Raw genomic sequence first — 20,685 nt, forward strand, 5'->3', positions numbered from 1 at the left:
GCTTCTTCCCCTCATCCTCTTCTGACGACCACACATCATTTGATTCAAATGTTATTTCTGAAAATATATTCATCTTTGCAAAGTTTTTTACAATCTAAGATAGATAATGGAACGCTAATTTACGGTTAACAGAACACCTGTGAAGAGGAGTGATACACGTAGTTAAAAGTCCCAGTGCTATTATACACAACGCTCATGGAATGCCTCTCATCCAATCAAATGACTTGGTCGGAACTACTACCTACGACCAAATCACAGTCGTGCTGATATTCAGTACAACGTCGCTCCCTCTCCTGTTTTATTGCTTAAAAATGACTTCACTTCCAACATAGCGCGAATGAGTTCACTCAAATATTAGTAGGGACATGTCCCTACCATCCATATGCAAATCTACGCCCTTGTATCGTAGAAGTGTTATCAAGTACAAACGTCATGAAAAACAATATGCAAAACACACACACACACACACACACACACACGCCAGAAAATATTAAATGAATAAATAATTAAAATAAAAAATTAAAATAAATGGAAGAAAAAAGTAAATAAATATGAATAAACGTACGAAAGCAACAGTAAAACTAATAAATTAAGACAAAAAGTAAAGTTGCCTCATCATTTTAATTTTAGATATAATCTGTATTGAATAGACAAACATGCTTCATAGAGGAGAATATGTTACTGCACATCCAGACCAGCAGAGAGCAGTAAACTTCTCTTCTCTCAGCACTTTAGTCCTGTCAATCCTCAAAGATTGTCTATTGCTGAGATGAACCACTCGGTCCTGGCGTCCAGACGCATGACAATAACCGCAACCGACCACGTCGCTGAGACTTCCCGGTGTGGGCGGGAAAGCTGGAAGAGAACTTTCGCCTTAACGTCTTGTGTCGATGACGGAATTTGAGAAACTTTAGTGGAACCCGGAAGCAGGAGCGGAGTGGGACGTCTGCAGCTTTTCCTCCTTTCTGCAATCCGCCGTTTCTTTCCGCTCCGCAGGAATTTGCCCTGCAGTAATGGATCGTGAACACAGGGCGAAGGTCTGTTGAAGACAGGTGGCTACATTTCTGTGAGTACTGCAGTCTGACAGCGCAAACATGGAGCAGGATCACAGCTGCGTTTAGTTGTCAGGGGTCATTCTCCCTCTGAAATCGATCATGCACAGATACTGCCTGTAATGTCATGTGTGGAGGAAGGAATATATGCTCATTCCTGTCTGTGATCATGCCTCTATGCATGATCCCTCAGAGAAATAAAGTTAACAGAATGAACCTACCCTTCAGTATTCCTGCTAACTTGTCCTCTTGTTGCGTTTGGCTCCGTCTCTCAGAGTCAGGAATGCGACTCCCCCCACCGCCGTGCTCAAGATGAGGGAGTGGTGGATTCATGTGGGTTTGATCTGCATCCCGCTGGTGGCCGTCTACCTGCACATCCCGCCCCCTCAGCTCTCACCTGCCCTACAGAAGTGGCACAATGCCGGAGAGGTGTTCCACTTCAGAGGCAGGAAGATCTTCTACAGAGGCAAGGGTGCACTTCAGAGTCGTCTTCAACCACAGTAATATTGTGTACTGTGATGTCAAATGTCTGCATAGACTCAGTGTTATAGTATTCGCTTGTGAGTAAGGCTGCTGATAGTGACTATTTTCATTATTGATTGATCAGTAATCTAACAGTTAGTCGTTTTAATTTATACCATGACAAAAATAGAAGCAAATGCGAGAGGCTGAGGGTCTTCAAACTGATCAGTTGAGAAAACAGCCATGTAGTTTTCAGTCAAAATGCATAATCTTCATCGTTTTTCTGAGCACTTAAAGGGCTTCTCATTGACTTTGGCTCACAAATGCACCAGATGAAGATCATGTGATATGATCAAAAGCTCCTGAGCAAAATAATATTCCGACCCTGCAGTGTGACTGTTCTCTCAGCTGCTGTTTCCAGGGTAAAGAAGGAAGGACACATTTGAAAAGCAGGGTTCAGATATTTGCTTGATCAATTAAGTTGATGAAATGGGTGTCAATTAACTGTCACACTGACTAATTGATTATCTGACTAGTCATCTAAGCCTCATTTGTATCTTTGTAGTGACCCAATCAAGCACTTTTTTTCTGTCTTACACGCCTTTTCCTCTGGAGTCAGACATTCGCAATATTCCTGTACCTCCTTGCACCAAGAGTTGTCATGAACATATTTGTCTCTTTTTTCTAACATACATGTATATATTTTTATTTTTCATTTTTTGTCTCTTTTCTCCTCCACCCAGACTCCTATGGTGCTCTTGGAAGCTCTGACATTGTCATTCTGCTCCACGGCTTCCCCACCTCCAGCTACGACTGGAACAAGGTCCCCACTGCACGCGCTCAGTAGCTAAATCAATGCACTCAAGTTTTTACAACCTCTTAAACCGTGTGTGTGTGTGTGTGTGTGTGTGTGTGTGTGTGTTTCTTTTTTCCCTCATAGATCTGGGAGCCGCTCACACAGCGCTTCCATCGAGTCATTGCCCTGGACTTCCTGGGGTTTGGCTTTAGCGACAAGCCAGTGAGTAAACTTTCTGCTCCCCCTGTAGTTTTTAAACTATGAAAATTCTGCTTTATTTTTATATATTATTAGATTTTTATATTTCCTGCATGATGCTCTGTGTCTGCACTCACCCATTACTCATGTTCTCCTGTTCATTTACCACAGCGACCACACAGGTACTCTATCTTCGAGCAGGCCAGTGTGGTGGAGGCGCTGGTATCCAATTTGGGTCTGAGCAACCAGCGAGTCAACCTGGTGTCCCATGACTACGGTGACACTGTGGCCCTGGAGCTGCTCTACAGGTGTGTGTGTGTGTGTGTGTGTGTGTGTGTTTATGTAAATTGTCAAAAGAGTAAATGATGAAGTGCTAACCACCACCGCCCCTTCTCTCTGTGCTGTTTTTCTCTGTCCTGCCAGGAGTGACCAAAATCGCACAGGTCACCTGACCTTTAACAGCCTGTGTCTTTCAAACGGAGGTACGGTGTTCTCTGTTTTCTTTGGTCGTGTTGTAGTTAACAACTGTAGGGATTTACCGCTCTGTAATCAGTACGGTAGAAAAAGAATTAATCTTTCTCAACAAGACCTCCATTCAGCCACCATTCTCCAAACAAGTCAAAATCATTTTATTGCACATCAGACTGAAACACTGTCAATCTGAAGGTGTATGCAGTTCCTGTCGTCTCAGGTTGAATCCTTCCTGCTCTGTGTAGCAAAGCAGCTTGAGCACCAAAAAAACCATTATTGACAACATTGTTTAATTATTTAAGTAATTCATCGCCATTTTCTAGATCTAGCGTCTAAATTTTAAGGGGTTTTCTACTTTTATCTCTTTATATCACTGCAAATTGAACATCTTTGGTTTTTCGGACTAGCCGTCTGAAGACTTCAGCTTGTGTTCATTAAATCATTAGTTGCAGCTCCCACACTCACACCAAGTCTGATTATTATGCTGTGAAGGACACAGGCAGTGCTGACGCTTGTATTTCCAACAGGCATATTCCCAGAAACACACTACCCACGGCTGCTGCAGACGGTGAGTCACCTTTTTTTTCTCCCACTTACTTTTCAGCACAGTCATGCACAGTGTAAGATTTTAAGAAGCTGATGAGAGTGAACAGGAATTTGTTTTGTATCCCAAAGCTTCTGAAGGACTCCAGTTTTCTGGCTCCACTCCTGACTCGTCTCACCAACTATATGATCTTCCAAAAGGGGTAAGCGGGACCAGAGGCTTGTTCCAAAGTGACAGAAACACATGTACCAGTGTGTGAAGTTTGTTTTCTGTTGACTGGCAGGATCGGGGAAGTGTTCGGTCCGTACACGCAGCCCACAGACGCTGAGTTCTGGGACATGTGGACGGGTTTGCGCTACAATGATGGCAACCTAGTTTTGGACAGGTGTGTGTGTGTGTGTGTGTGTGTGTGTGTGTCTCTTTGCTCACTCTGTGTTGCTTTCATCACTGTCCCCCTCTGTGTTCACTCACCTCTGCTTCTGCTTTCTCAGTATTCTCCAGTACATCAACCAGAGATTGAAACACAGAGAGCGGTGGGTGGGTGCGCTCACTTCCACCTTTGTCCCACGTGAGTTGCGTCAGACAGTTCCTGATGTGTGTGTGTGTGTGTGTGTGTAGAAATCAGAGGTTGGATTTTGTGTTGGCCAAGCACTTCCTTGAGGTGTATTGACCCAGCAGCCTCGTCCAGAGAGCTGCTGATGCTAAGCTGCTTACGCTGCGAGGAGCGGCCTCGTAGTCCATCTGTGATCACGAGCTCAGGAAGGAAGTGTGTGTGTGTGTGTGTGCTACTGACACAGACTTCATGAACAATGCAGCAAATAGGCTTTAGCATTGTCATTGTGAGCATGCTGACATACGCACCCAAGTCTCAGTGTTCCGCCCTCCGTCTTGTTTTGCAGTGCACATGATCTACGGACCCCTGGACCCGGTCAACCCCCATCCTCAGTTCATCCGTGTTTACCAGTGAGTGCCCCCTCCTGACTCTTAAACCCCGTTCAGATGATCTGTAATATGCCTCTCCTGACAGATCCTCCTGACTCATTGAGTCTGAAAGAGGACAAAAAAAAAAATCTAATTTCATACATCACTTCACATCTTTGGACTTTAGTTGCATTTACAAATGTCAGATGAGGGCTGTGTAAAAATGTGTTGTTTAAAAAAAAAAAAAAAAAGTAAATACCTGTAATAGTCATCTTTTCATTTGTATATGGAAATTAGTTTCGGTCCATGTGTTTCAGTTTTTTTTTCTTCTGGTTTCACGTCATGTCATTTCTGACAAATAGCAGTCAAACCTATTTAAGGAAATGAAGCAGCAGATGGCGCGGTGGGGTGGGGTGGGGGCAGGGGTTAGGATCCATAAGGTTGAGAGTTCTAACCACAATCAAGGCAAAACTGTGAGAATAAGAAGTGCTTTTTTAGCTTTAAAAAAAAGAAATTCCTTTTTTTAAAACCCACTACTACCAACTTCACTCTGAGGTTTCACATTTTCACACAGTTGGAGTTGGAGTCTCGTTCATTCACATCTGAGTCTTTCCTCTGAGACAAAAAAGCTGCATCGTCTCCTGTACAACTTTGCTCAGATAGTTTCCTAGTTTATATCCACCATAGAAAAATGGTCTCCCTGGAATAAATGAAGTCATGAAATATTTTGATGAAGTACTTTTGTCCATTTTAGTAGAAATAAGGATAGAAAATGAAAATGTAGTAAAGATGCCCAGTTAGGTTCAATCCAGGCACATTGTGGCTCACGGTCATGACCTTAAACAACTAGGCCATCAGGACAGTTCACAGATCCAACACATCATTCCTAATGTTTGTTCCAAACACAGCTTTGCTCTTGTGCCTTTTGTGCACTAATGATCTTGTTTATCTAAAGCATGCACCTTGTCCCTGCAGGCAGCTGGTCCAGAGGTCGACAGTCACCATTTTGGATGAACACATCAGTCACTACCCTCAGCTGGAGGATCCCACTGGCTTCCTCAATGCATATTTCAATTTTATTCACTCTTTCTGACGGGAAATGCAACAGCCATGTTCAAGAATGATGCAAAAACCTGTTCAAGCTGAGTGTACCAAAGTGATAAATGATCACATGTGGTGGATAACACTCTCCTGATGATTGTAACCAGGAGAAACGCTGCTTTAAACTGAGATTTCATCACAACTGATGGGTTACTTTACCAGCATTAATCTCTGAGATGTCAGGTCCCATCACAGACATAAAATCTGAGCTAAAAAAAACAATCGATCAATTGTACTTAATGCAACTGAATGACTAATCTGATGGTGAGTGTTCAATTATAAACCCTACGAGGAAGCATGATACTGTAAGTTCAGTTTGATTGTGTGACCTTTGAACTTATCTGTGGGACACTGTTTTGATTCCCTGTTTCCTGGTGTTTGTTTTGTCCTGCAATCAGCTGCATTCTGAATGAATTTTGATATGATTTTCTACATGTGTCTTGATGTTCATGAAAAAACTAAATGTCAACTTTTCTTCAAATAAAACTAGTTTTGTAAAAAAAAAAAAAAAGTATTTTTTTTATGACACAAATGGGACATGGTGTGTTTTGACAGTCAGGACTTTATTGTAGATTTGACAGAAGAAAATTCTTACTGCGAAGGGTGAGGACCAGAAGACAGTATAAAGAAAACACTTCAGTTTATATGCTAGAAATAATAAAACCATTTGTTGTTTTTCAAGTTGGATGGTGTCAGCGTAACAATTACAAAAGCATTACACATGTAATTTTAGAGCTGTGAAAGTGACATTTCAGACAGTTTGTCGTGCAGAGATAACATGTCTCGCTGTTGCGTTTAGCACAGAGTTGCACTGTGAGCACGTTAACCCACAGAGGCCAGGATGACATCAACAACGTTCTCCTCTCCGCTGCGAACCGTCACCTGCATGGTGACGCCATCGGCCAGCGCCAGGCGGGCACGAACCAGCACGTCGTGACCCCCACGAAACACACCTGAGAAGAGAGGGAGAGAGAGCTGTTGACCAATCATATCACATCTTGAGTCAGCAGACATGTCAGTTACAAAGGTATTTTTAAATGCAGTCTGGACATAAGGCATATGTTTTATCAGACAGGTATCAAAATGAGAGAATATGTTCTTAAACCACTGAAATCAATCTATTTGTAGTAATGTATGTAGTACTGGTGATACGAAAAAAAGCCTTTTTAGACCAAAGAGTGACTGTCCTGACATCCAACACCCACCAGCGAGGAAGAGGACGTGCGAGTTCTTGTTTTCTGGAACTTTGTCTGAGCGCTCACATGGCTGCATTCCCAGGAAGCTGATGATGTTACCCACCGCCTCTGTACATGAAAAACACAGGTTAGTCACATAACGCTGACATTCCTTGACATGCTGTGTTAAATCTCTGGAAGCAGTTATTTGCAAAAATATACAAAAAGTACTGAAACTTCAGACTTGAGTCCAGTTTGTAAATGAAAAGTTAATGTTGAACATTCAATACAAGTAGTAAGCAAACATGCATCTATTTGAAGAAATACACCTCAGTACTTTCACCTTTATTTTCAATTAAGTGCATTAGAAATTTCAGCCTAAATTTTGGACTTGTGCGTACCGTCTAGAGTCCGTACAGACGCGAGTGCAAAGGTTTCTTCCTTCTCAAATTCATCTCCCACTTCTTCCCACGCTGCTCCAAAGTTTGGTTTCAAAACCTTCTGGATGTGGTCTGCGACTGTCACCTCCAGATCCTCCAGCTGAAGAGGAACAGAGGACAAGAAACGCATAAAAAATTAGAAAGATCGAGACAACAAAGACAAACAAAAGAATAAGATCATTTACATTGATGAAAACACACAAAGCTCCTTGTTTTGAGAGATTGTAAATGTGCTGCGACCACATACCACATATTCATCGTCATAACCGTCATCGTCAGGCTCTCCTGTGTTGGGGTCGCAGTCCCTGACAAGGTACTTCATAGTGCAGCTGAATGTACAAGACACTGTGGACAGACGGGACACATCAACAATCGTCATCCTCACTGAGCTCTTCTTCACTTTGCTTATTCAGAAACACATTTTCTCCTCAAAACCTATTATTTTGGACCTTGTACATGTATCACATATAACAATGTTTGCAGCTTCTGGTGACTTTGATTTTCCTGTTGTTGATCTAAATGTTATGAACTCTCAGTTTCTTTAAGCAGCAAATCCAAATCCTGTTTTTTCTGTCACTGCCTCAGTAAGTCCCACAATGCCCCAGTGGTCTTACCAGCAGTGGGGTCGTCATCAGGCAGCCGGACCAGAGTGTAGCAGGAACCGGGCTGACTGTAGGGGAGGCTGGCAGCGGGGATGTAGTGTATCACCTCGTACGACTCAGATGGTTCCATCTGCACTATGACCTGACAAAAAGCACCACATGTTACATTCACAACTGAAATCCCGACACACCAATACAAAAAGTAAATTATAAGAGCGTATCTAACTGAATCTCCATGAAAAAAAACAAGTGAGCAGTAACACTGCTGGTACCTTCTGCAAGAGCTGGTCATTCAGAGTGTTTGTGCAGTCGAACTGGAACACCATGTGCCTGGCGAAGGTGTGTTTGACGCAGCGCACCACATATTCTGTCTCAGCCTCCGTCAGCTGCACAGGCTCTGAAGATTTGAAGAGCGGGCCGAGACCCTGGAACTCTGGGATGGATGCCAGTTGTTCTGTCCGAGGGACGAAAAGCAGAGACAGATTAAAACAAAGACAAGGCAGGCTCTTTATTCATTATATCTAATCAAGCCAATACACTGTGTACAAAGGCAAATATCAGTCTCTAACTGCATCATGCACGTCTTGAACCCCATGAAGGACAGATTGTGTTTACAATCATACCCTGATAAATGTCCTGGCGTGAGGGGGCCAACTTTTCTGGCAGTTTGCTGGTAGCAACAGGGGCAATTTCTGGAAGAAAAAAAAAAAAAAACATTAACAGACACTCCTTAACTCTGAATCCTGACCATAATAGTTTTTCAGTTGAGTACAAAAATCATGAGAAACCCAGTTTGTACCCGTCTTCTGTTCTGTGATGGGAGTGGTGGCCAGAGGGACAGACTTCATGTCGAAAGGTTTCTCCGAGGGCTCCAGGGTATACTGGTGGAGGGACTTCTCCAGGCCGGGGATAGAGACAGACAGACCTGAGAGCAAAACACAGAAGAAGAGACTTCAAGGCTCAACATTTTTGCTGTGCTTGTCGAGGTTTTGCCCTGTGAGCTGCCTGGCGGGAGCCCAATCAAGGCGCTCTTAGCACATATGGCTCAGGAATTTTTCCAACCAAAATCAATTACTGTGTGTGTATGTGTCTGTCTTACCGTTGAAGATGTAGGCTGCATTCAGAGCCTTCTGCTTCTGCTGGAGCACATTCATGTAGAAAGTAGCTCTGTCACGCACCTCATCATCACTGTCCATCATGCACCTGTAAGAACAGACAGATGTTAAAGGTATACTACACCACATATTCAGCAACAAAACCTAAAAGTAAATATGTATAAACTCACTAACTTAATGACTTCTAAAGAGTGAGAAAGGTCTAAATTTACCCAGGTCACTGATGGTCATAAAATAAATGGTTTAGTCAAAGTGTTTTTTCCAAATAAAGTGAAGGATTGCAGCCACACATGAAAGGAAAAAACACAACCAATGAAAGTAAATGAATACCTCTGCATGAGAACCAGGACACTTGGCAGCAGATCATCATTCTGAGCTCCAAATTTAGCCAAAGCACTGACCGCAGCTGAGGGGTGGAGGGAGAAACAAACACATATTTATGAACTAGTAAACTGGTTGTGATGTAACTGCATAATATGTTGCTTAAGTAAGAGGCGTGCGGACATAAGAGTCTCAGCATGGATATTGAAGATCAGCATCTGGAGTTTCCAAAGGTTAAGATACACGAAATTCTGAGATGCTCGCTTCCTGAGTTGGTCTCACCTGCACGAACAGCCTCGCTCTCCAGCACCACGCGGTTGAAGATGAAGCGGATGTATTTGGAGGGCTGCGGTGTGCGTGGACCCTCTTTGCCTAGGAGGTGCAGGATCTTGGTGGCCAACACCGTGTGCTCGCAGTCCTCGATGAACTCGCACAGGTGGGCCAAGCCCGTCTCTTTGCTCTCTGGGTTCTCCTCAATGATGCTGATGATACAATCCACAATGGCCCGCTTGTACTCAAAACCGCCCTGCAGGGAGACGAGAGACGGTCACTGTGAGGCCTGTGCTCAACTTAGACGTGAACACACAACTGCAACATAAACCGTAGGCTTTAACTTAAGTAATAGTCATCAGAACACTGATCTACTGGGCCAGATAAAAAGCCTCAACCACCAATATCAGTGGACAAACTGATAATAACTAAGCATTATCCATCCACATACCTATGTGTGGTAATTTTAACTTGTATTTATCTTTCAATAAACACTCATTTTCTTGCACTACAAATAATTATAATACTAAATATTTAATGAATTACATAAAAAAAACAGCATTTACAGCAAGTTTTCTGTGCAGCTAATGATATCATCAAGGAAGGTCCCTCGCAGGGCAAAGACCAAAGAGTGAAGGATAGTCAGTGTTCTGTTAATGATCAACTTACATCATCTCTGAGCATGTTAGACAAGAAGTTCATCATGACGCTGTGCTTCCTGGGATACTTCTGACACAGAGCGCTGATGGCCTGCACCACCACCACCTGAAGTAAACAAGTATCAGGGACAGATTCAGGACGACAGACAACACAACAGAAATAACAGGATTTAAAAATGGGGACAAAGCATTGAAATTCATTTTAGAAATTAATCTTTCCTGGCCACAGAAGTGGAAATCCAAAGGGATAAAAAAAATAATAAAATAAAAAATACTCTCAATACATTCTCACTTTCAACAAATATTGTATTACAAAACCAGTACAACATTCAGGCGGGGGACAACGACTGTCGTAGTTTTTTAAAAAATTTTTTTAACTTAAAGTTCTGCCTGGTTTTCCTTTCTAAAAGTCTATTTGACAGCTTTTCATACATAAAGAAAGCTTAATTGTTTATCTGTTTCTTGCTCAGTGGAAGTCAGAGGTTGGACTCGATTACAAATCACAGATCATAGATCATAGGATTTTGAAGTCCCAATTGAGGACATTTCAGCAGGTAACATAATGGCTTAGGTCAGATCTTTCTATTCATTATTGACCCCCGTGTGTCTGGATTTTGTTGTACTTTGTTTTCAAATACAGGATAAAACAAGACTAAAACAAAAATGTCTGACCTTGAACTCGTCTGAGATCTCAGAAACAAATGAGGAGATCTGCTTCATGAGTCGGTCCACGCTGCTCTCACTGCCGGTCTTGAGCAGAGTGGTGATGGCCAGTGTGGCAATGCTACGGTTCGAGTCAGTGATCAGGTTCTCCAGGTCCAGATTGCAGGCTGTGACGGCTGAAGGATGCTTCATCGCCACCTGGTGGACACAAAGGAAGTGTCAGTATAGTGCTCGAGGTATCACTATTCATCTTTTACTTTGTTTTGAAGTATAAACAGTGCTCTGTCAGCAAAGGTAAAAAATAAATTACTGCAATGCACTTTCAGTCATGTCTTAAGTATCTAGCTGAGTAAGAATAAAGATCTTTTATGTGATATTGCTTTAACACATGTGCAACAACTGAATAACAAGCCATGTAGAGAAGGGATGGGGAGGGTCCTGTACCTTGTTGAGGGTCCTGACTGCAGCGTATCGCAAGGCAGCTTTAGGAGAACTGCAGAAGAGCTGTAGCACTGCAGGAGGACACACACATTAACAATTACATTCATAAACATGTAATGAGAGGAGTAGCTCAAAACCATTCATCAAACATCATTGAATTCTGTCAGCACAGCACATCCTGCTGACGCCAAAATTAATCTAAGAATAAACAAGGTATGCTCTGAATCAACAATACAGAGAGACGGCGCAAAATAAATGGAGAAAGAGAGTGAATGTGATGTGAGAAAACTACTGACCTGACACAGCAGGGGCCAGCTCTCTGGCAGTACAGTTGGGCATATGGACAATGGCAGAAGCAGCCTCATACACCACCATCTCATTCTTGTTCCTCAGGCAGCTCTCAATGAAGTCAAACAAGGGGCTGTCGTGACTATAAACATGAAGATAAAATACAATGCTGTCAACAGCCTCACAATATGCCTATAATACTATATATGATAACAAATAACGCATAACTCAGGAATCAGCTGTTCTATACAACTACCCAGATGTCCCTCTGTGTCGAACCACTTCAGGTCTACTCACCCGCCCTCTGTCTCATCCAGCAGTTTGCTGGCAATCCGGATGAGCATGCAATAGGCGAAAGGAGACTTGAGACCAGACTTGGTGAACTTGTTAAGCATCTTGGTGACAGCAAGACGGTCGTTCTTCCTGAGGTGATACAACAGGCCCAGGGCATGGTACTGGAGAACAGAACACACACAAACAACAACATTGATATCGAACTATATTAGTTGAATCTGAACCAACTGACATGTTAAATTTATGAATACTTAGTGTGATGCAAAAAAATCAAGCCTCCCCTGTACACCTACAGTATACATATATATATATATTTTTTGTCTTCATGTGTGTTTGTCCTACCCACCTGGACCATGATATTGTCACTGGAAGCAGCTTCCTGGGCTTCATTCACCCAGCGCTTCACCACATCATAGCTCATCTTCACCATGTGCTGTACACATACAAACAGAAAAGATCACTAGCAAGAATACATTGGTATACAATTACACAGTAGTAGTAGTAGTAGTAGTAGTACTAGTTCATATTAATCACATGACAACAACATTTTCAAGTAAAATCTGATACTGTTCCATGTCTTACCAATGAGGAGACCAGGGCAGAACTGGACACACTGGGCACTTTGTCAACAATAGCCTGCTTCATGTACCTCTCAATGGCCTGCAGCATGGTGGTCTGTGGGGAAGATGGGGAAAATGTAGTAAGTACAGTTGGAGAATATAAAGGGTATTTTTTTGTCATGGCAAAGCGAAGGAAGAGGTGGGGGCAGATTACAAAGATGAAGCAGCACTCACATCTGTAATCCTGCAGAGGGCTCTGATGGCAGGTCCTCGGTACACATCTTCCTTCCCTGTCATGTCCTTGGTCAGGCTGTAAAATACCACGTGATAAAAAGTTAAGACACTGTGACCTCAAAAGAAAAGTGGACACATTACAACCCTTACAAAACACATTTACAAAGACTTGCTCTCCTCTGTGGTTATTTAAAATAGTCAAACACATCTTTCCTTTATCACAGATTTCACAACAAAAATAATCTAATTTTTTTTATCCATCCAGATCTGTAACTCTATGTATCCTGGAGTTACTGGGTGATAACAGCTGTACTATAACAACAGATGTTAATAAACTGCAGAGTGCTTCAGACACTTCCTAGGTGAAATATCACTGTTTTCTTGCATGTGATACTCAAAGCCATAGCCATGTCATGGTACAAACCTGCTGGTGACAATGATGACATCCTCAGAGATGTTGGCCATCTCTTTGATGGTAAGGTAGCACATCCTCCTCAGGGTTTGCTGAGATGAAAGAGAGTATACCTTTTATATATTTGCATTTCAACAATACAGACTGACTATGCTGCTTGGGCTAAAATGGAATCAAAATGTTTTAAATAAAATCAGCATTTTCTTACATCATTGGACTGAAAGAGCCTTGTCATGGCAAAGAAGGCCTCGGTAGCCTCTGTGGTCCCAAAATGCTCTCCCTAAATGAACAAAGACATGGAAGTGAGAGAGAGTTAAGATGTTAACATGAGTGGACAGACATCAAATCAAAACATGCCAATAAAGAGTTACATTAAGTTTTTGTCAATCGACTTTTGTACCTGATTGAGGAGGTAGATAATCTTGGTGAGAATGTGGAGGCATCTCCTTGGGTTGATAGGTGTCTCATTGAAAATTCGTGCCTGTGATTAAGAAATGTCACCTTATTTAATTTCAGTGGATTATTTCTTTGGATACTTTTTGCCTTATATGTGAAAAACGTGTGTTAAGCAAAACCAGGTGACGACTTTACCTCTTGCAACACGGCACTCTTCTCCAGGTGTTGGAAAGGGTTCGACCCACTTCCTAAAAGTCAAAACAGTGGGGTCAGAAGTCTGTGCAATTAACCGTTATCCTCTTTTGCTGAATTTTATTTAAACCCAACACACACTACTTAAACTACATACATTTAACGGAATTCAATTCAAATAATCATAGAATGAACCAGAAATAACACACGCACACTTAAAGCCAGATCTCCACTCATTTGAAGCAACAATCTCAACACAGGCTGAGTTTAATGTCGGAGCAGACATATTTAATAACTCGTTAATTATCATCACAACATCCAGCTGGCACTGCCGAGCCTGTGATGCTAGTATGGCTAGCTAAGACTGAACATTAACGGAGTCACATTAGTAATTTAATGTCAGTAATTTAATTGCAACTGCACCTCAGTTTACAACCGACCTAAATACATATAAACATGTACATATAAATTGTCTTTCAAGTCACGGTTACCAGTCATGTTCATTTATCCTAGCTAATAAGCTAACAGGCTAGCACCGCGTTAGCTTTCAAAGCGAACAAGATCTTGTCAGCCCAGAAACGATTTCATTTTTCAAGCGTTTACAGTATCTAAAGTAAAAAAATAACAACTTTCCAATCTTACCAGACTCCTCGTCCTTCTTGTCAAACTTTTTAATCATGATTTCGGAATGAAACTGACGGATGAGGGCAGAAGATGCTCTCAGCCTCGGTCATATGAAAAGCTACTTCCACGTAGCCGAAGTGAAAACTCTTCCTGTTGCAACGTCCACGTCGACGGAACTACGTCAGAACCATTCAATATCAGGACCGGCAGGGGGCGCCGCTGCTACATAATCCATTTACCTTTGCAGATGGGTAGTAAGACTTCTATTAGAATTGATAGCAATTGTTAAAACGTCCTTTTATTCTGTTTATTCAATTTGAGCTAAACAGGGTCGCTACAGAGCACTATTTTATCGAAAGCCAACTTGTGGTGGACAGTATGGGCATGGGGAGTTGGGAGGACAAAAATAAGCACTTAGAATGAGCCAACTTCAGAGCAACAGTGCAAATCGACAAACTGACTCAAAACTGTGATATGGATGAAATATAAAGATTTTTTTGACGTTTTTACACAAGACCAGCAAGGTGACCTGTGGGACTACACACCTGCAGATATGCTTCACAATTTGGGGTGTAATTATCACACATGAGCACAAGATGGCGACATTGGTCTCTTATATGAGGCACGTGAACTCTTTAACCCCAAACCCTAAAGCTTCTTTAGCCTGATTTGTTTGAATTTTTTTTGTTAAATGTATTTTTAATGGTAATACTAACACGAATTCTAGTATGGGTCTTACATTAAATGTGATGATTAAAGATTGGTGACCAAGATATGTACTAACTGGTATATTTAGCAAATGAAAAGAAACATGTCAGTTCCCTCTGGTGGGCAGAGTATGTAATGGCAGTACTTTCCAAACTACCTATGAAGTCCATGGCTTAAACATATGATTTGCATCTCATCTCTGTACTGCAATTTATGTTACTTACTGTCAGACATATACACTGATACAAATATATATCTATGATAAGATCATTTCGGTCGGTTATGCCGGTGTATCAGTCAAGCTTTATGAATAATAAAGAAGTAAAGGAATAATAACTTATAGGAATATTTTATGAATCCCATTGTTCCTAATGATGCATATAAAAGGCAAATGTAGTTAGTTACATCTGCTTTATTTGAGGAAAAATAATCCTTTATTTTGAGTATAAAAATAACAGACATCTGATGAACACATACATTCCCATGCATTTGCATTTTACTGTATTTCATGATCATGTAGTTGGTTTGTACAATAGCTCAGTGTCAGTGCTCAATGTTGTGTTTTGCCACTCTGTGTTTTCACCTAAAACCTGGAATAGTTACAGGCTCCCATGTACAACAAAGTCATAAAGAGAAAAAAAACAAAATAAATGTAACGATTATGCAACAGAATAGCAAAACATTTCATTGGTCTTTTGCTAAGGACGTAAGAATTGATCATCACAGCTCCTTCCTTGTTCTTCTTTAGTCTAAGGTTTAAATTTTGATGACTCTGGGGTAAAGTAAAGGCATTAAGAATTCATTTTACTGGAAAAGAAAATCTGAGATCTGTGCCTGCTTCATTACAACCAATGCCCATCTTCAGTCTTTAATAATAATAATAATAATAATAACAATAATAATGAACAGGAATCTCAAAAGTTTCTTTTTAGACTTGAAAGGAATCTGCCACAGTGTGAGATCATTTCACTTATTTCTACTGCAAAAAGTATATGTCTCATGTCGTATTGGCTGAAATGATCAATCATCTTGATACAAGTGAAATGACTTTGTCCTTATTGCTCTTGACCTTACTCTGTCTTGATTCAAGATAGTGACACTGTTGCTGGAAAATGTCCGATACTGCATAAGAAACAAGTGGACTATTCTCACTGAAACTGCAACATAAATAAATTAAACGTTAAAAATTAATTTAAGAATAAATAACTTCGTAAATTTGACAGTTCTAGTCAACTAGATTTATCGATCAAATGTTGTACCTATTATTTACGAGTTTGACGCTGAGCTGTCCTAAAACAAAAAAAATCAAGAATCATCATCCAACTTTTAGTCCCTAATAGCCGTTTCCTCAGTGTTTTTATTGGAGCAAAAAAAGATGAGAGATTTTGATCCCAAAGACCTTTCACATGAGAGCAACTAAGTTATCGCGATATGAGAAACGCTTCTTTACCTGTAATGTGTGGGCATTTAGAAGAAAATACCGTTACCCTGGAGGAACAAATCAACACAATAACTTTAAAAGTGAACAAAAAATAATTCAGTACAACTGAGTAGCGAGGCCAACACTGGTCATGGCTGTCTGTTAAATTAAAGTTGTCCAACATGTTCACTTTCTCCGTCCAATCTGCGCCAGGAGACGCGCGTTCTCCGCCGCCTTGGCTCGCAGGTTTTTGGCCTTGGCCACATCAAAGAGGACGTTCATGATGTTGGTGGGGACGTCCAGGGACAGGGTCAGTCTGCTCCTCCGGTCCCCTTTGCTGCTGTTCCGGAGCATCTGCCCTCTGAGCTTCGTCCTGCTCATGAAGCGATAGTTTGCGGGACTTGAGGTCCTTTTTTCTCGGCTGGACTCGGCAGAGGAGGAAGAAGAGGAGGAGGAGGTGAGATACTCCGCGGACTGCAGGAGCGACCCCCAGCCGTCCATGGGGGAGTAGCCCGGCTCGTCTTCGTCACTCCGGAGCCCGACTGACACCTGGTCATCGCACAGGAGGTCGGAGCGAGTCTGGTAGAGACGGAGGCACAAGCTGGAAGTCGGTGTGCACAGGACCGAGAGCAGCAGCAGGGTCTTCAGGGACGACAGCATGTTGTGTCCTCTGGGACCAACACAGGCGAAGAGAGAGAAGCAAGAAAAATGTTTACTTCATTTGCCACTTAGATTTATTAATCTTAAAGCAAGTGACAAAAACAGGGTGAGCATGAAGTGGCTCTTAAAATAAGATGCAGTGAGTCTTAACACTGCTCTGACAAGCACTATCTCTTCAATAAAGTCAGTTAAACATGTTAATTTACACTGAAAACAAGCATAACACTCTTCCATAGTGTTACATCTCTATTCTCTGGTTAAAAAAAAACATGATATCAGGACTCTTAAGATCTTGTTTAGGTTCGATGGTTCAGAAGCTAAAGCTTTTACGTATGAAAGTTAAGTGTATTTTGGGCCACAGGATAATGATTAAAGGAAATGCAATAATTTTCATTCAACTTACCACTCAGTATCTTATAATAAAGAATACAGTCAGAGAGGTCAACCAACACGTATCCCTGCAGAGAAAAAAACAAACAAGGCAGAAATCCTCACAAGTGAAACTCTGATAAGAAATCCTGATAAAGTAACAGTGAGTTTGGAGGTCAGCAGCGCGCCCTGTCTGACCAGCAGTGTGTCTTGCTCGTCCATTCCCACTGCATTCATTTAGTAGGAGCCATCAAACTGCAGCCCTACGCCAGCAACAACGTCATCCCGTTGACATGTTGCTTTGCTCTGGACTGTACCCATTGGTTGTGATGCAGTGATGTAGTGGTAAATTAAAAAAAAAAAAAAAGTTGGTAAATGTGACCTCCTGTCGGTGAACATGAGGCATCACGACTACAGACATTTAGGAAAAACTTATGTTTCATGCAGCCAGAGACGTTGTAGTTTTACATCCAGTTTCATATGATGGTGTTCACAGTAGTGACATACGCCTGAAGTTAACACTTTACTCACCCTAAAAGATTATTTTAGTATTAAAAACATGCTACATGGCAGGATTGTAAAGTTCAGACCGCAGGCAGCTCACATTCAGGACCAGGGACAGCTCATCATTCAGGACCACGGACAGTTCGTCATTCAGCCAACACTTTCTTATATTTAAAGCAAATAAAGTATAAAACAGAAAATGCAAATCTTTATCTCTGCAGTGTCGTACTGAGGTCATATGGAAGACTTAATAAATTTTATTTCTCTATGAAAGATACCTTGTTTAATGCCTTATTGTGATATATTTGTGTACAGTGGTTAGAAGGTCTCCTCTTGTACATTTTCACAATTATGTGCAAACTTAAAATTAGCAGTACTATTTAATGAGTCGAGTAATTGGCAACTATATTGATAATTAATAAATAGCTTGTATTCATTTTTACAGTAAAAATATCAAACATTTTCTCAAATGTGAGGATTAGGGTGGGGGTGGGGGCAAGAGGAAATAGAGAACAGCGTAATCCAGCTTCCACATAGAGATTTATAATAGTGATCATAATAGGATAATATTAATAATATGGCTAATAATGATATTGATAAAGAGGCTATTAATGACACTCATGATAATAATTGTAGCAGTGGGTGTTAAGCAGGATCATGGAGGCAGTAGGTGGCTTGCAATCACAGATCCAGACTCTGCAGCTCCAGAGGCAGCAACACCTGCAGAAAGCAAGAGGACTTTAAAGGAGTTTTATGTTTTAAGGCTACTCTTAAATATAAAGAGGCCGTCTGCCTCCTGGACCCAAAGATGATTCCACAGGAGAGGGCAGCCTGACAGCTGAAGGCTCTGCCTCCCATTCTACTTGTGGAGAACCAAGTAAACCTGCATTCTGTGAGAACAGTGGTTTAGTGGGGTAATAGAGTACTATGAGTTCTTTAAGATATGATGGTGCCTAACCATTTAGCGCTTTGTACGTGAGGAGATGGAATTTTAAATTCTATTCTGGATTTTATCATATTTTTGAAATGTTATCTCTTTTCCTAGTTCATGTCAGCTTTGCACTGCAGCATTTTGTATCAACTGGATAGTCTTTAGAGACTTGTTGGAGCAGCCTAATAATAAGTAACTGCAATAATACAGCCTGTAAGTAACAAATGCATGGACTAGTTTTTCTGCATCTTTTTGAGATGGGATGTACCTGATTTTTGCAATTTTATCTAGAGAAAAAATTACAGTTCTTGATGTTTGTTTTATGTGGGAGTAAATGGACATATCTTGATCCAAGATAACTCTGAGATTCCTTACAGTGGTGCCTGAAGTCAGGGCAATGCCATCTACAGTAACTATAGCATTAGATAATATGTTTCTGAGTCTGTGTTTGGGGCCAAGTACAACCTAATGGTTTGCAGTGATGAAGTCTGCAGTTGTAAACGTTGGATTTTGGTCCAGATGCTCTGTAGCCCTTTGTTAGAAGGAAAGTGGTCGTATTCATGTAGGAGTCTTGATGAAGTGAAGTGCTGGACAAAAGGACAAAGGAAGAGACTGGAGGACAATAAACTACAGCGAAAGGGATTTTTTCACAACCTGGCAACTGGTGATAACTGATCTACTAGCATTAGCAAACACCTTAATAACCATAATAAAGTAATTAGTTACAATTTATTAACCCTTATAATCCTTTGAATAGATATATGATACATTGTCACCCCTATCAGTATCAGTTTGCAACATACACAAAGTTTTTCCCATCAGATTTCTTCACTGATATCACTTTCAAATCTACTGATGCAGACTTTGTTTATGTGGTTTCTTTGAAGCTCAGGGAAAAGGCTCAAATGAGTAAGTAACGCATAACAACTGTGTTTGATAACATTACCCAGTATATATGATTTGCATGCTGGATATATGGTTACTTGATTTCAAAAGAGGAAAGACATCTGACATGTCTTGAGAAGATTGTGTTTTAATTAAAACTTTGAGTGCGCATGCGACACACACCATGGAAACCACCCGCAGTGATGTACATTACCACATCAAGATGAAGGAAGAGCAAGGAAGGACTGAGAGGATCAAAGGGTGTTGGGTCAAGCTCTAATGAGCAACTTCATTGTAGGATTAATATGACTGCAAGTCTTCACAGCTGGAGTAATCACAGTCTGTGACACACAGTGCAACGAGATGTCCTCCCACTCTTGCCTCCGCTCTGCAATTGATCTCTGAAATGGAATGACTTGCTCCGCCTCAACTTCAATGGAAAATCACACTTTCATTACATTGCTAGATTATGTTGTTGTTAGACACTTGAACTAGGAAGTCATCTGTGTCCTTGCATTAAGGCATTTTACTCATTGTAGGTGTGAAGGTGTAGTGGCCACGTTGCATATTTTATTTTAGTCTGGTATTGAGTCTTATTGTTAATAAGTGGTAGAATATCTACCAATAGGCTGAGGTACTTTCACTTTTATTTGATACAAAGTTGTTTCACTGTCACTAGTGAAAACTTTCTAGAGGAAAAGTCCCCAAAATCATTAGGATATCTGTGCCAAATTCCATGCCAACCCATCCCATAGTTGTTGAGTTTCTACAAATGGTTTGTGTTGTTGTTTTTGCAGTGTGGGACCTGTCTAAGGACTTGGTTTGGTTGTGGTTGGCAGGGGGTGTGGTTTCATTGAGAACAGCCTGTCACTGGAGACTGTGTAACCATATCTTGCAGATCTATGAAGCATCTCAGCATGTGGGAGTATATTATGGTGCAGAATCGTGACTAATATGAAGGAGCCTTTGGAGGCTCG

General features: G+C 41.2%; 3 protein-coding genes across 3 annotated transcripts; 1 reads left to right on the top strand and 2 right to left on the bottom strand.

The window, feature by feature from the left end:
• Positions 1 to 826: 826 nt before the first annotated feature.
• On the top strand, positions 827 to 6,026 carry mest. Its single transcript, XM_022749609.1, has 12 exons — positions 827 to 1,066; positions 1,328 to 1,518; positions 2,258 to 2,337; positions 2,455 to 2,532; positions 2,680 to 2,816; positions 2,932 to 2,990; positions 3,507 to 3,547; positions 3,655 to 3,725; positions 3,807 to 3,908; positions 4,015 to 4,091; positions 4,423 to 4,486; positions 5,420 to 6,026. Exons 2-12 carry the CDS (start codon positions 1,365 to 1,367, stop codon positions 5,535 to 5,537), a joined length of 981 nt encoding a protein of 326 aa, XP_022605330.1. The 5' UTR covers positions 827 to 1,066; positions 1,328 to 1,364; the 3' UTR covers positions 5,538 to 6,026.
• Positions 6,027 to 6,087: 61 nt separating this feature from the next.
• Positions 6,088 to 14,379, bottom strand: copg2 (coatomer protein complex subunit gamma 2). Its single transcript, XM_022749708.1, has 24 exons — positions 14,250 to 14,379; positions 13,611 to 13,663; positions 13,420 to 13,500; positions 13,228 to 13,299; positions 13,032 to 13,111; positions 12,608 to 12,683; positions 12,396 to 12,488; positions 12,160 to 12,246; positions 11,817 to 11,974; positions 11,528 to 11,661; positions 11,235 to 11,302; positions 10,800 to 10,988; positions 10,138 to 10,233; positions 9,481 to 9,724; positions 9,208 to 9,283; positions 8,862 to 8,965; positions 8,562 to 8,687; positions 8,386 to 8,454; positions 8,035 to 8,216; positions 7,775 to 7,904; positions 7,408 to 7,505; positions 7,122 to 7,260; positions 6,751 to 6,849; positions 6,088 to 6,498 (listed from the first exon to the last, which is right to left on the bottom strand). The coding sequence occupies exons 1-24, from the start codon at positions 14,284 to 14,286 to the stop codon at positions 6,368 to 6,370; spliced, it is 2,622 nt and encodes an 873-aa protein (XP_022605429.1). The 5' UTR covers positions 14,287 to 14,379; the 3' UTR covers positions 6,088 to 6,367.
• A 604-nt stretch (positions 14,380 to 14,983) lies between these two features.
• On the bottom strand, positions 14,984 to 17,629 carry LOC111224870 (urocortin-3-like). The gene is made up of 2 exons (XM_022749557.1): positions 17,423 to 17,629; positions 14,984 to 17,029 (listed from the first exon to the last, which is right to left on the bottom strand). Exon 2 carries the CDS (start codon positions 17,017 to 17,019, stop codon positions 16,546 to 16,548), a length of 474 nt encoding a protein of 157 aa, XP_022605278.1. The 5' UTR covers positions 17,020 to 17,029; positions 17,423 to 17,629; the 3' UTR covers positions 14,984 to 16,545.
• Between the last annotated feature and the right edge of the window lie 3,056 nt (positions 17,630 to 20,685).

The sequence above is a fragment of the Seriola dumerili genome, unplaced genomic scaffold (genome assembly GCF_002260705.1).
Source record: "Seriola dumerili isolate Sdu_G_001 unplaced genomic scaffold, Sdu_1.0 BDQW01000138.1, whole genome shotgun sequence".
Classification (NCBI taxonomy): Eukaryota; Metazoa; Chordata; class Actinopteri; order Carangiformes; family Carangidae; genus Seriola; species Seriola dumerili.

Coding starts and splice junctions, on each gene's coding strand:
- mest (XM_022749609.1), top strand. CDS start 1,365: ATGAGGGAGTGGTGGATTCATGTGGGTTTGATCTGCATCCCGCTGGTG. Junction 2,338..2,454: donor CCAGCTACGACTGGAACAAG/GTCCCCACTGCA, acceptor TTTCCCTCATAG/ATCTGGGAGCCGCTCACACA. Junction 2,533..2,679: donor TTGGCTTTAGCGACAAGCCA/GTGAGTAAACTT, acceptor CATTTACCACAG/CGACCACACAGGTACTCTAT.
- copg2 (XM_022749708.1), bottom strand. CDS start 14,286: ATGATTAAAAAGTTTGACAAGAAGGACGAGGAGTCTG. Junction 13,112..13,227: donor GGCTCTTTCAGTCCAATGAT/GTAAGAAAATGC, acceptor CTTTCATCTCAG/CAAACCCTGAGGAGGATGTG. Junction 12,489..12,607: donor CCCTCTGCAGGATTACAGAT/GTGAGTGCTGCT, acceptor TCTTCCCCACAG/ACCACCATGCTGCAGGCCAT.
- LOC111224870 (XM_022749557.1), bottom strand. CDS start 17,019: ATGCTGTCGTCCCTGAAGACCCTGCTGCTGCTCTCGGTCCTGTGCACA.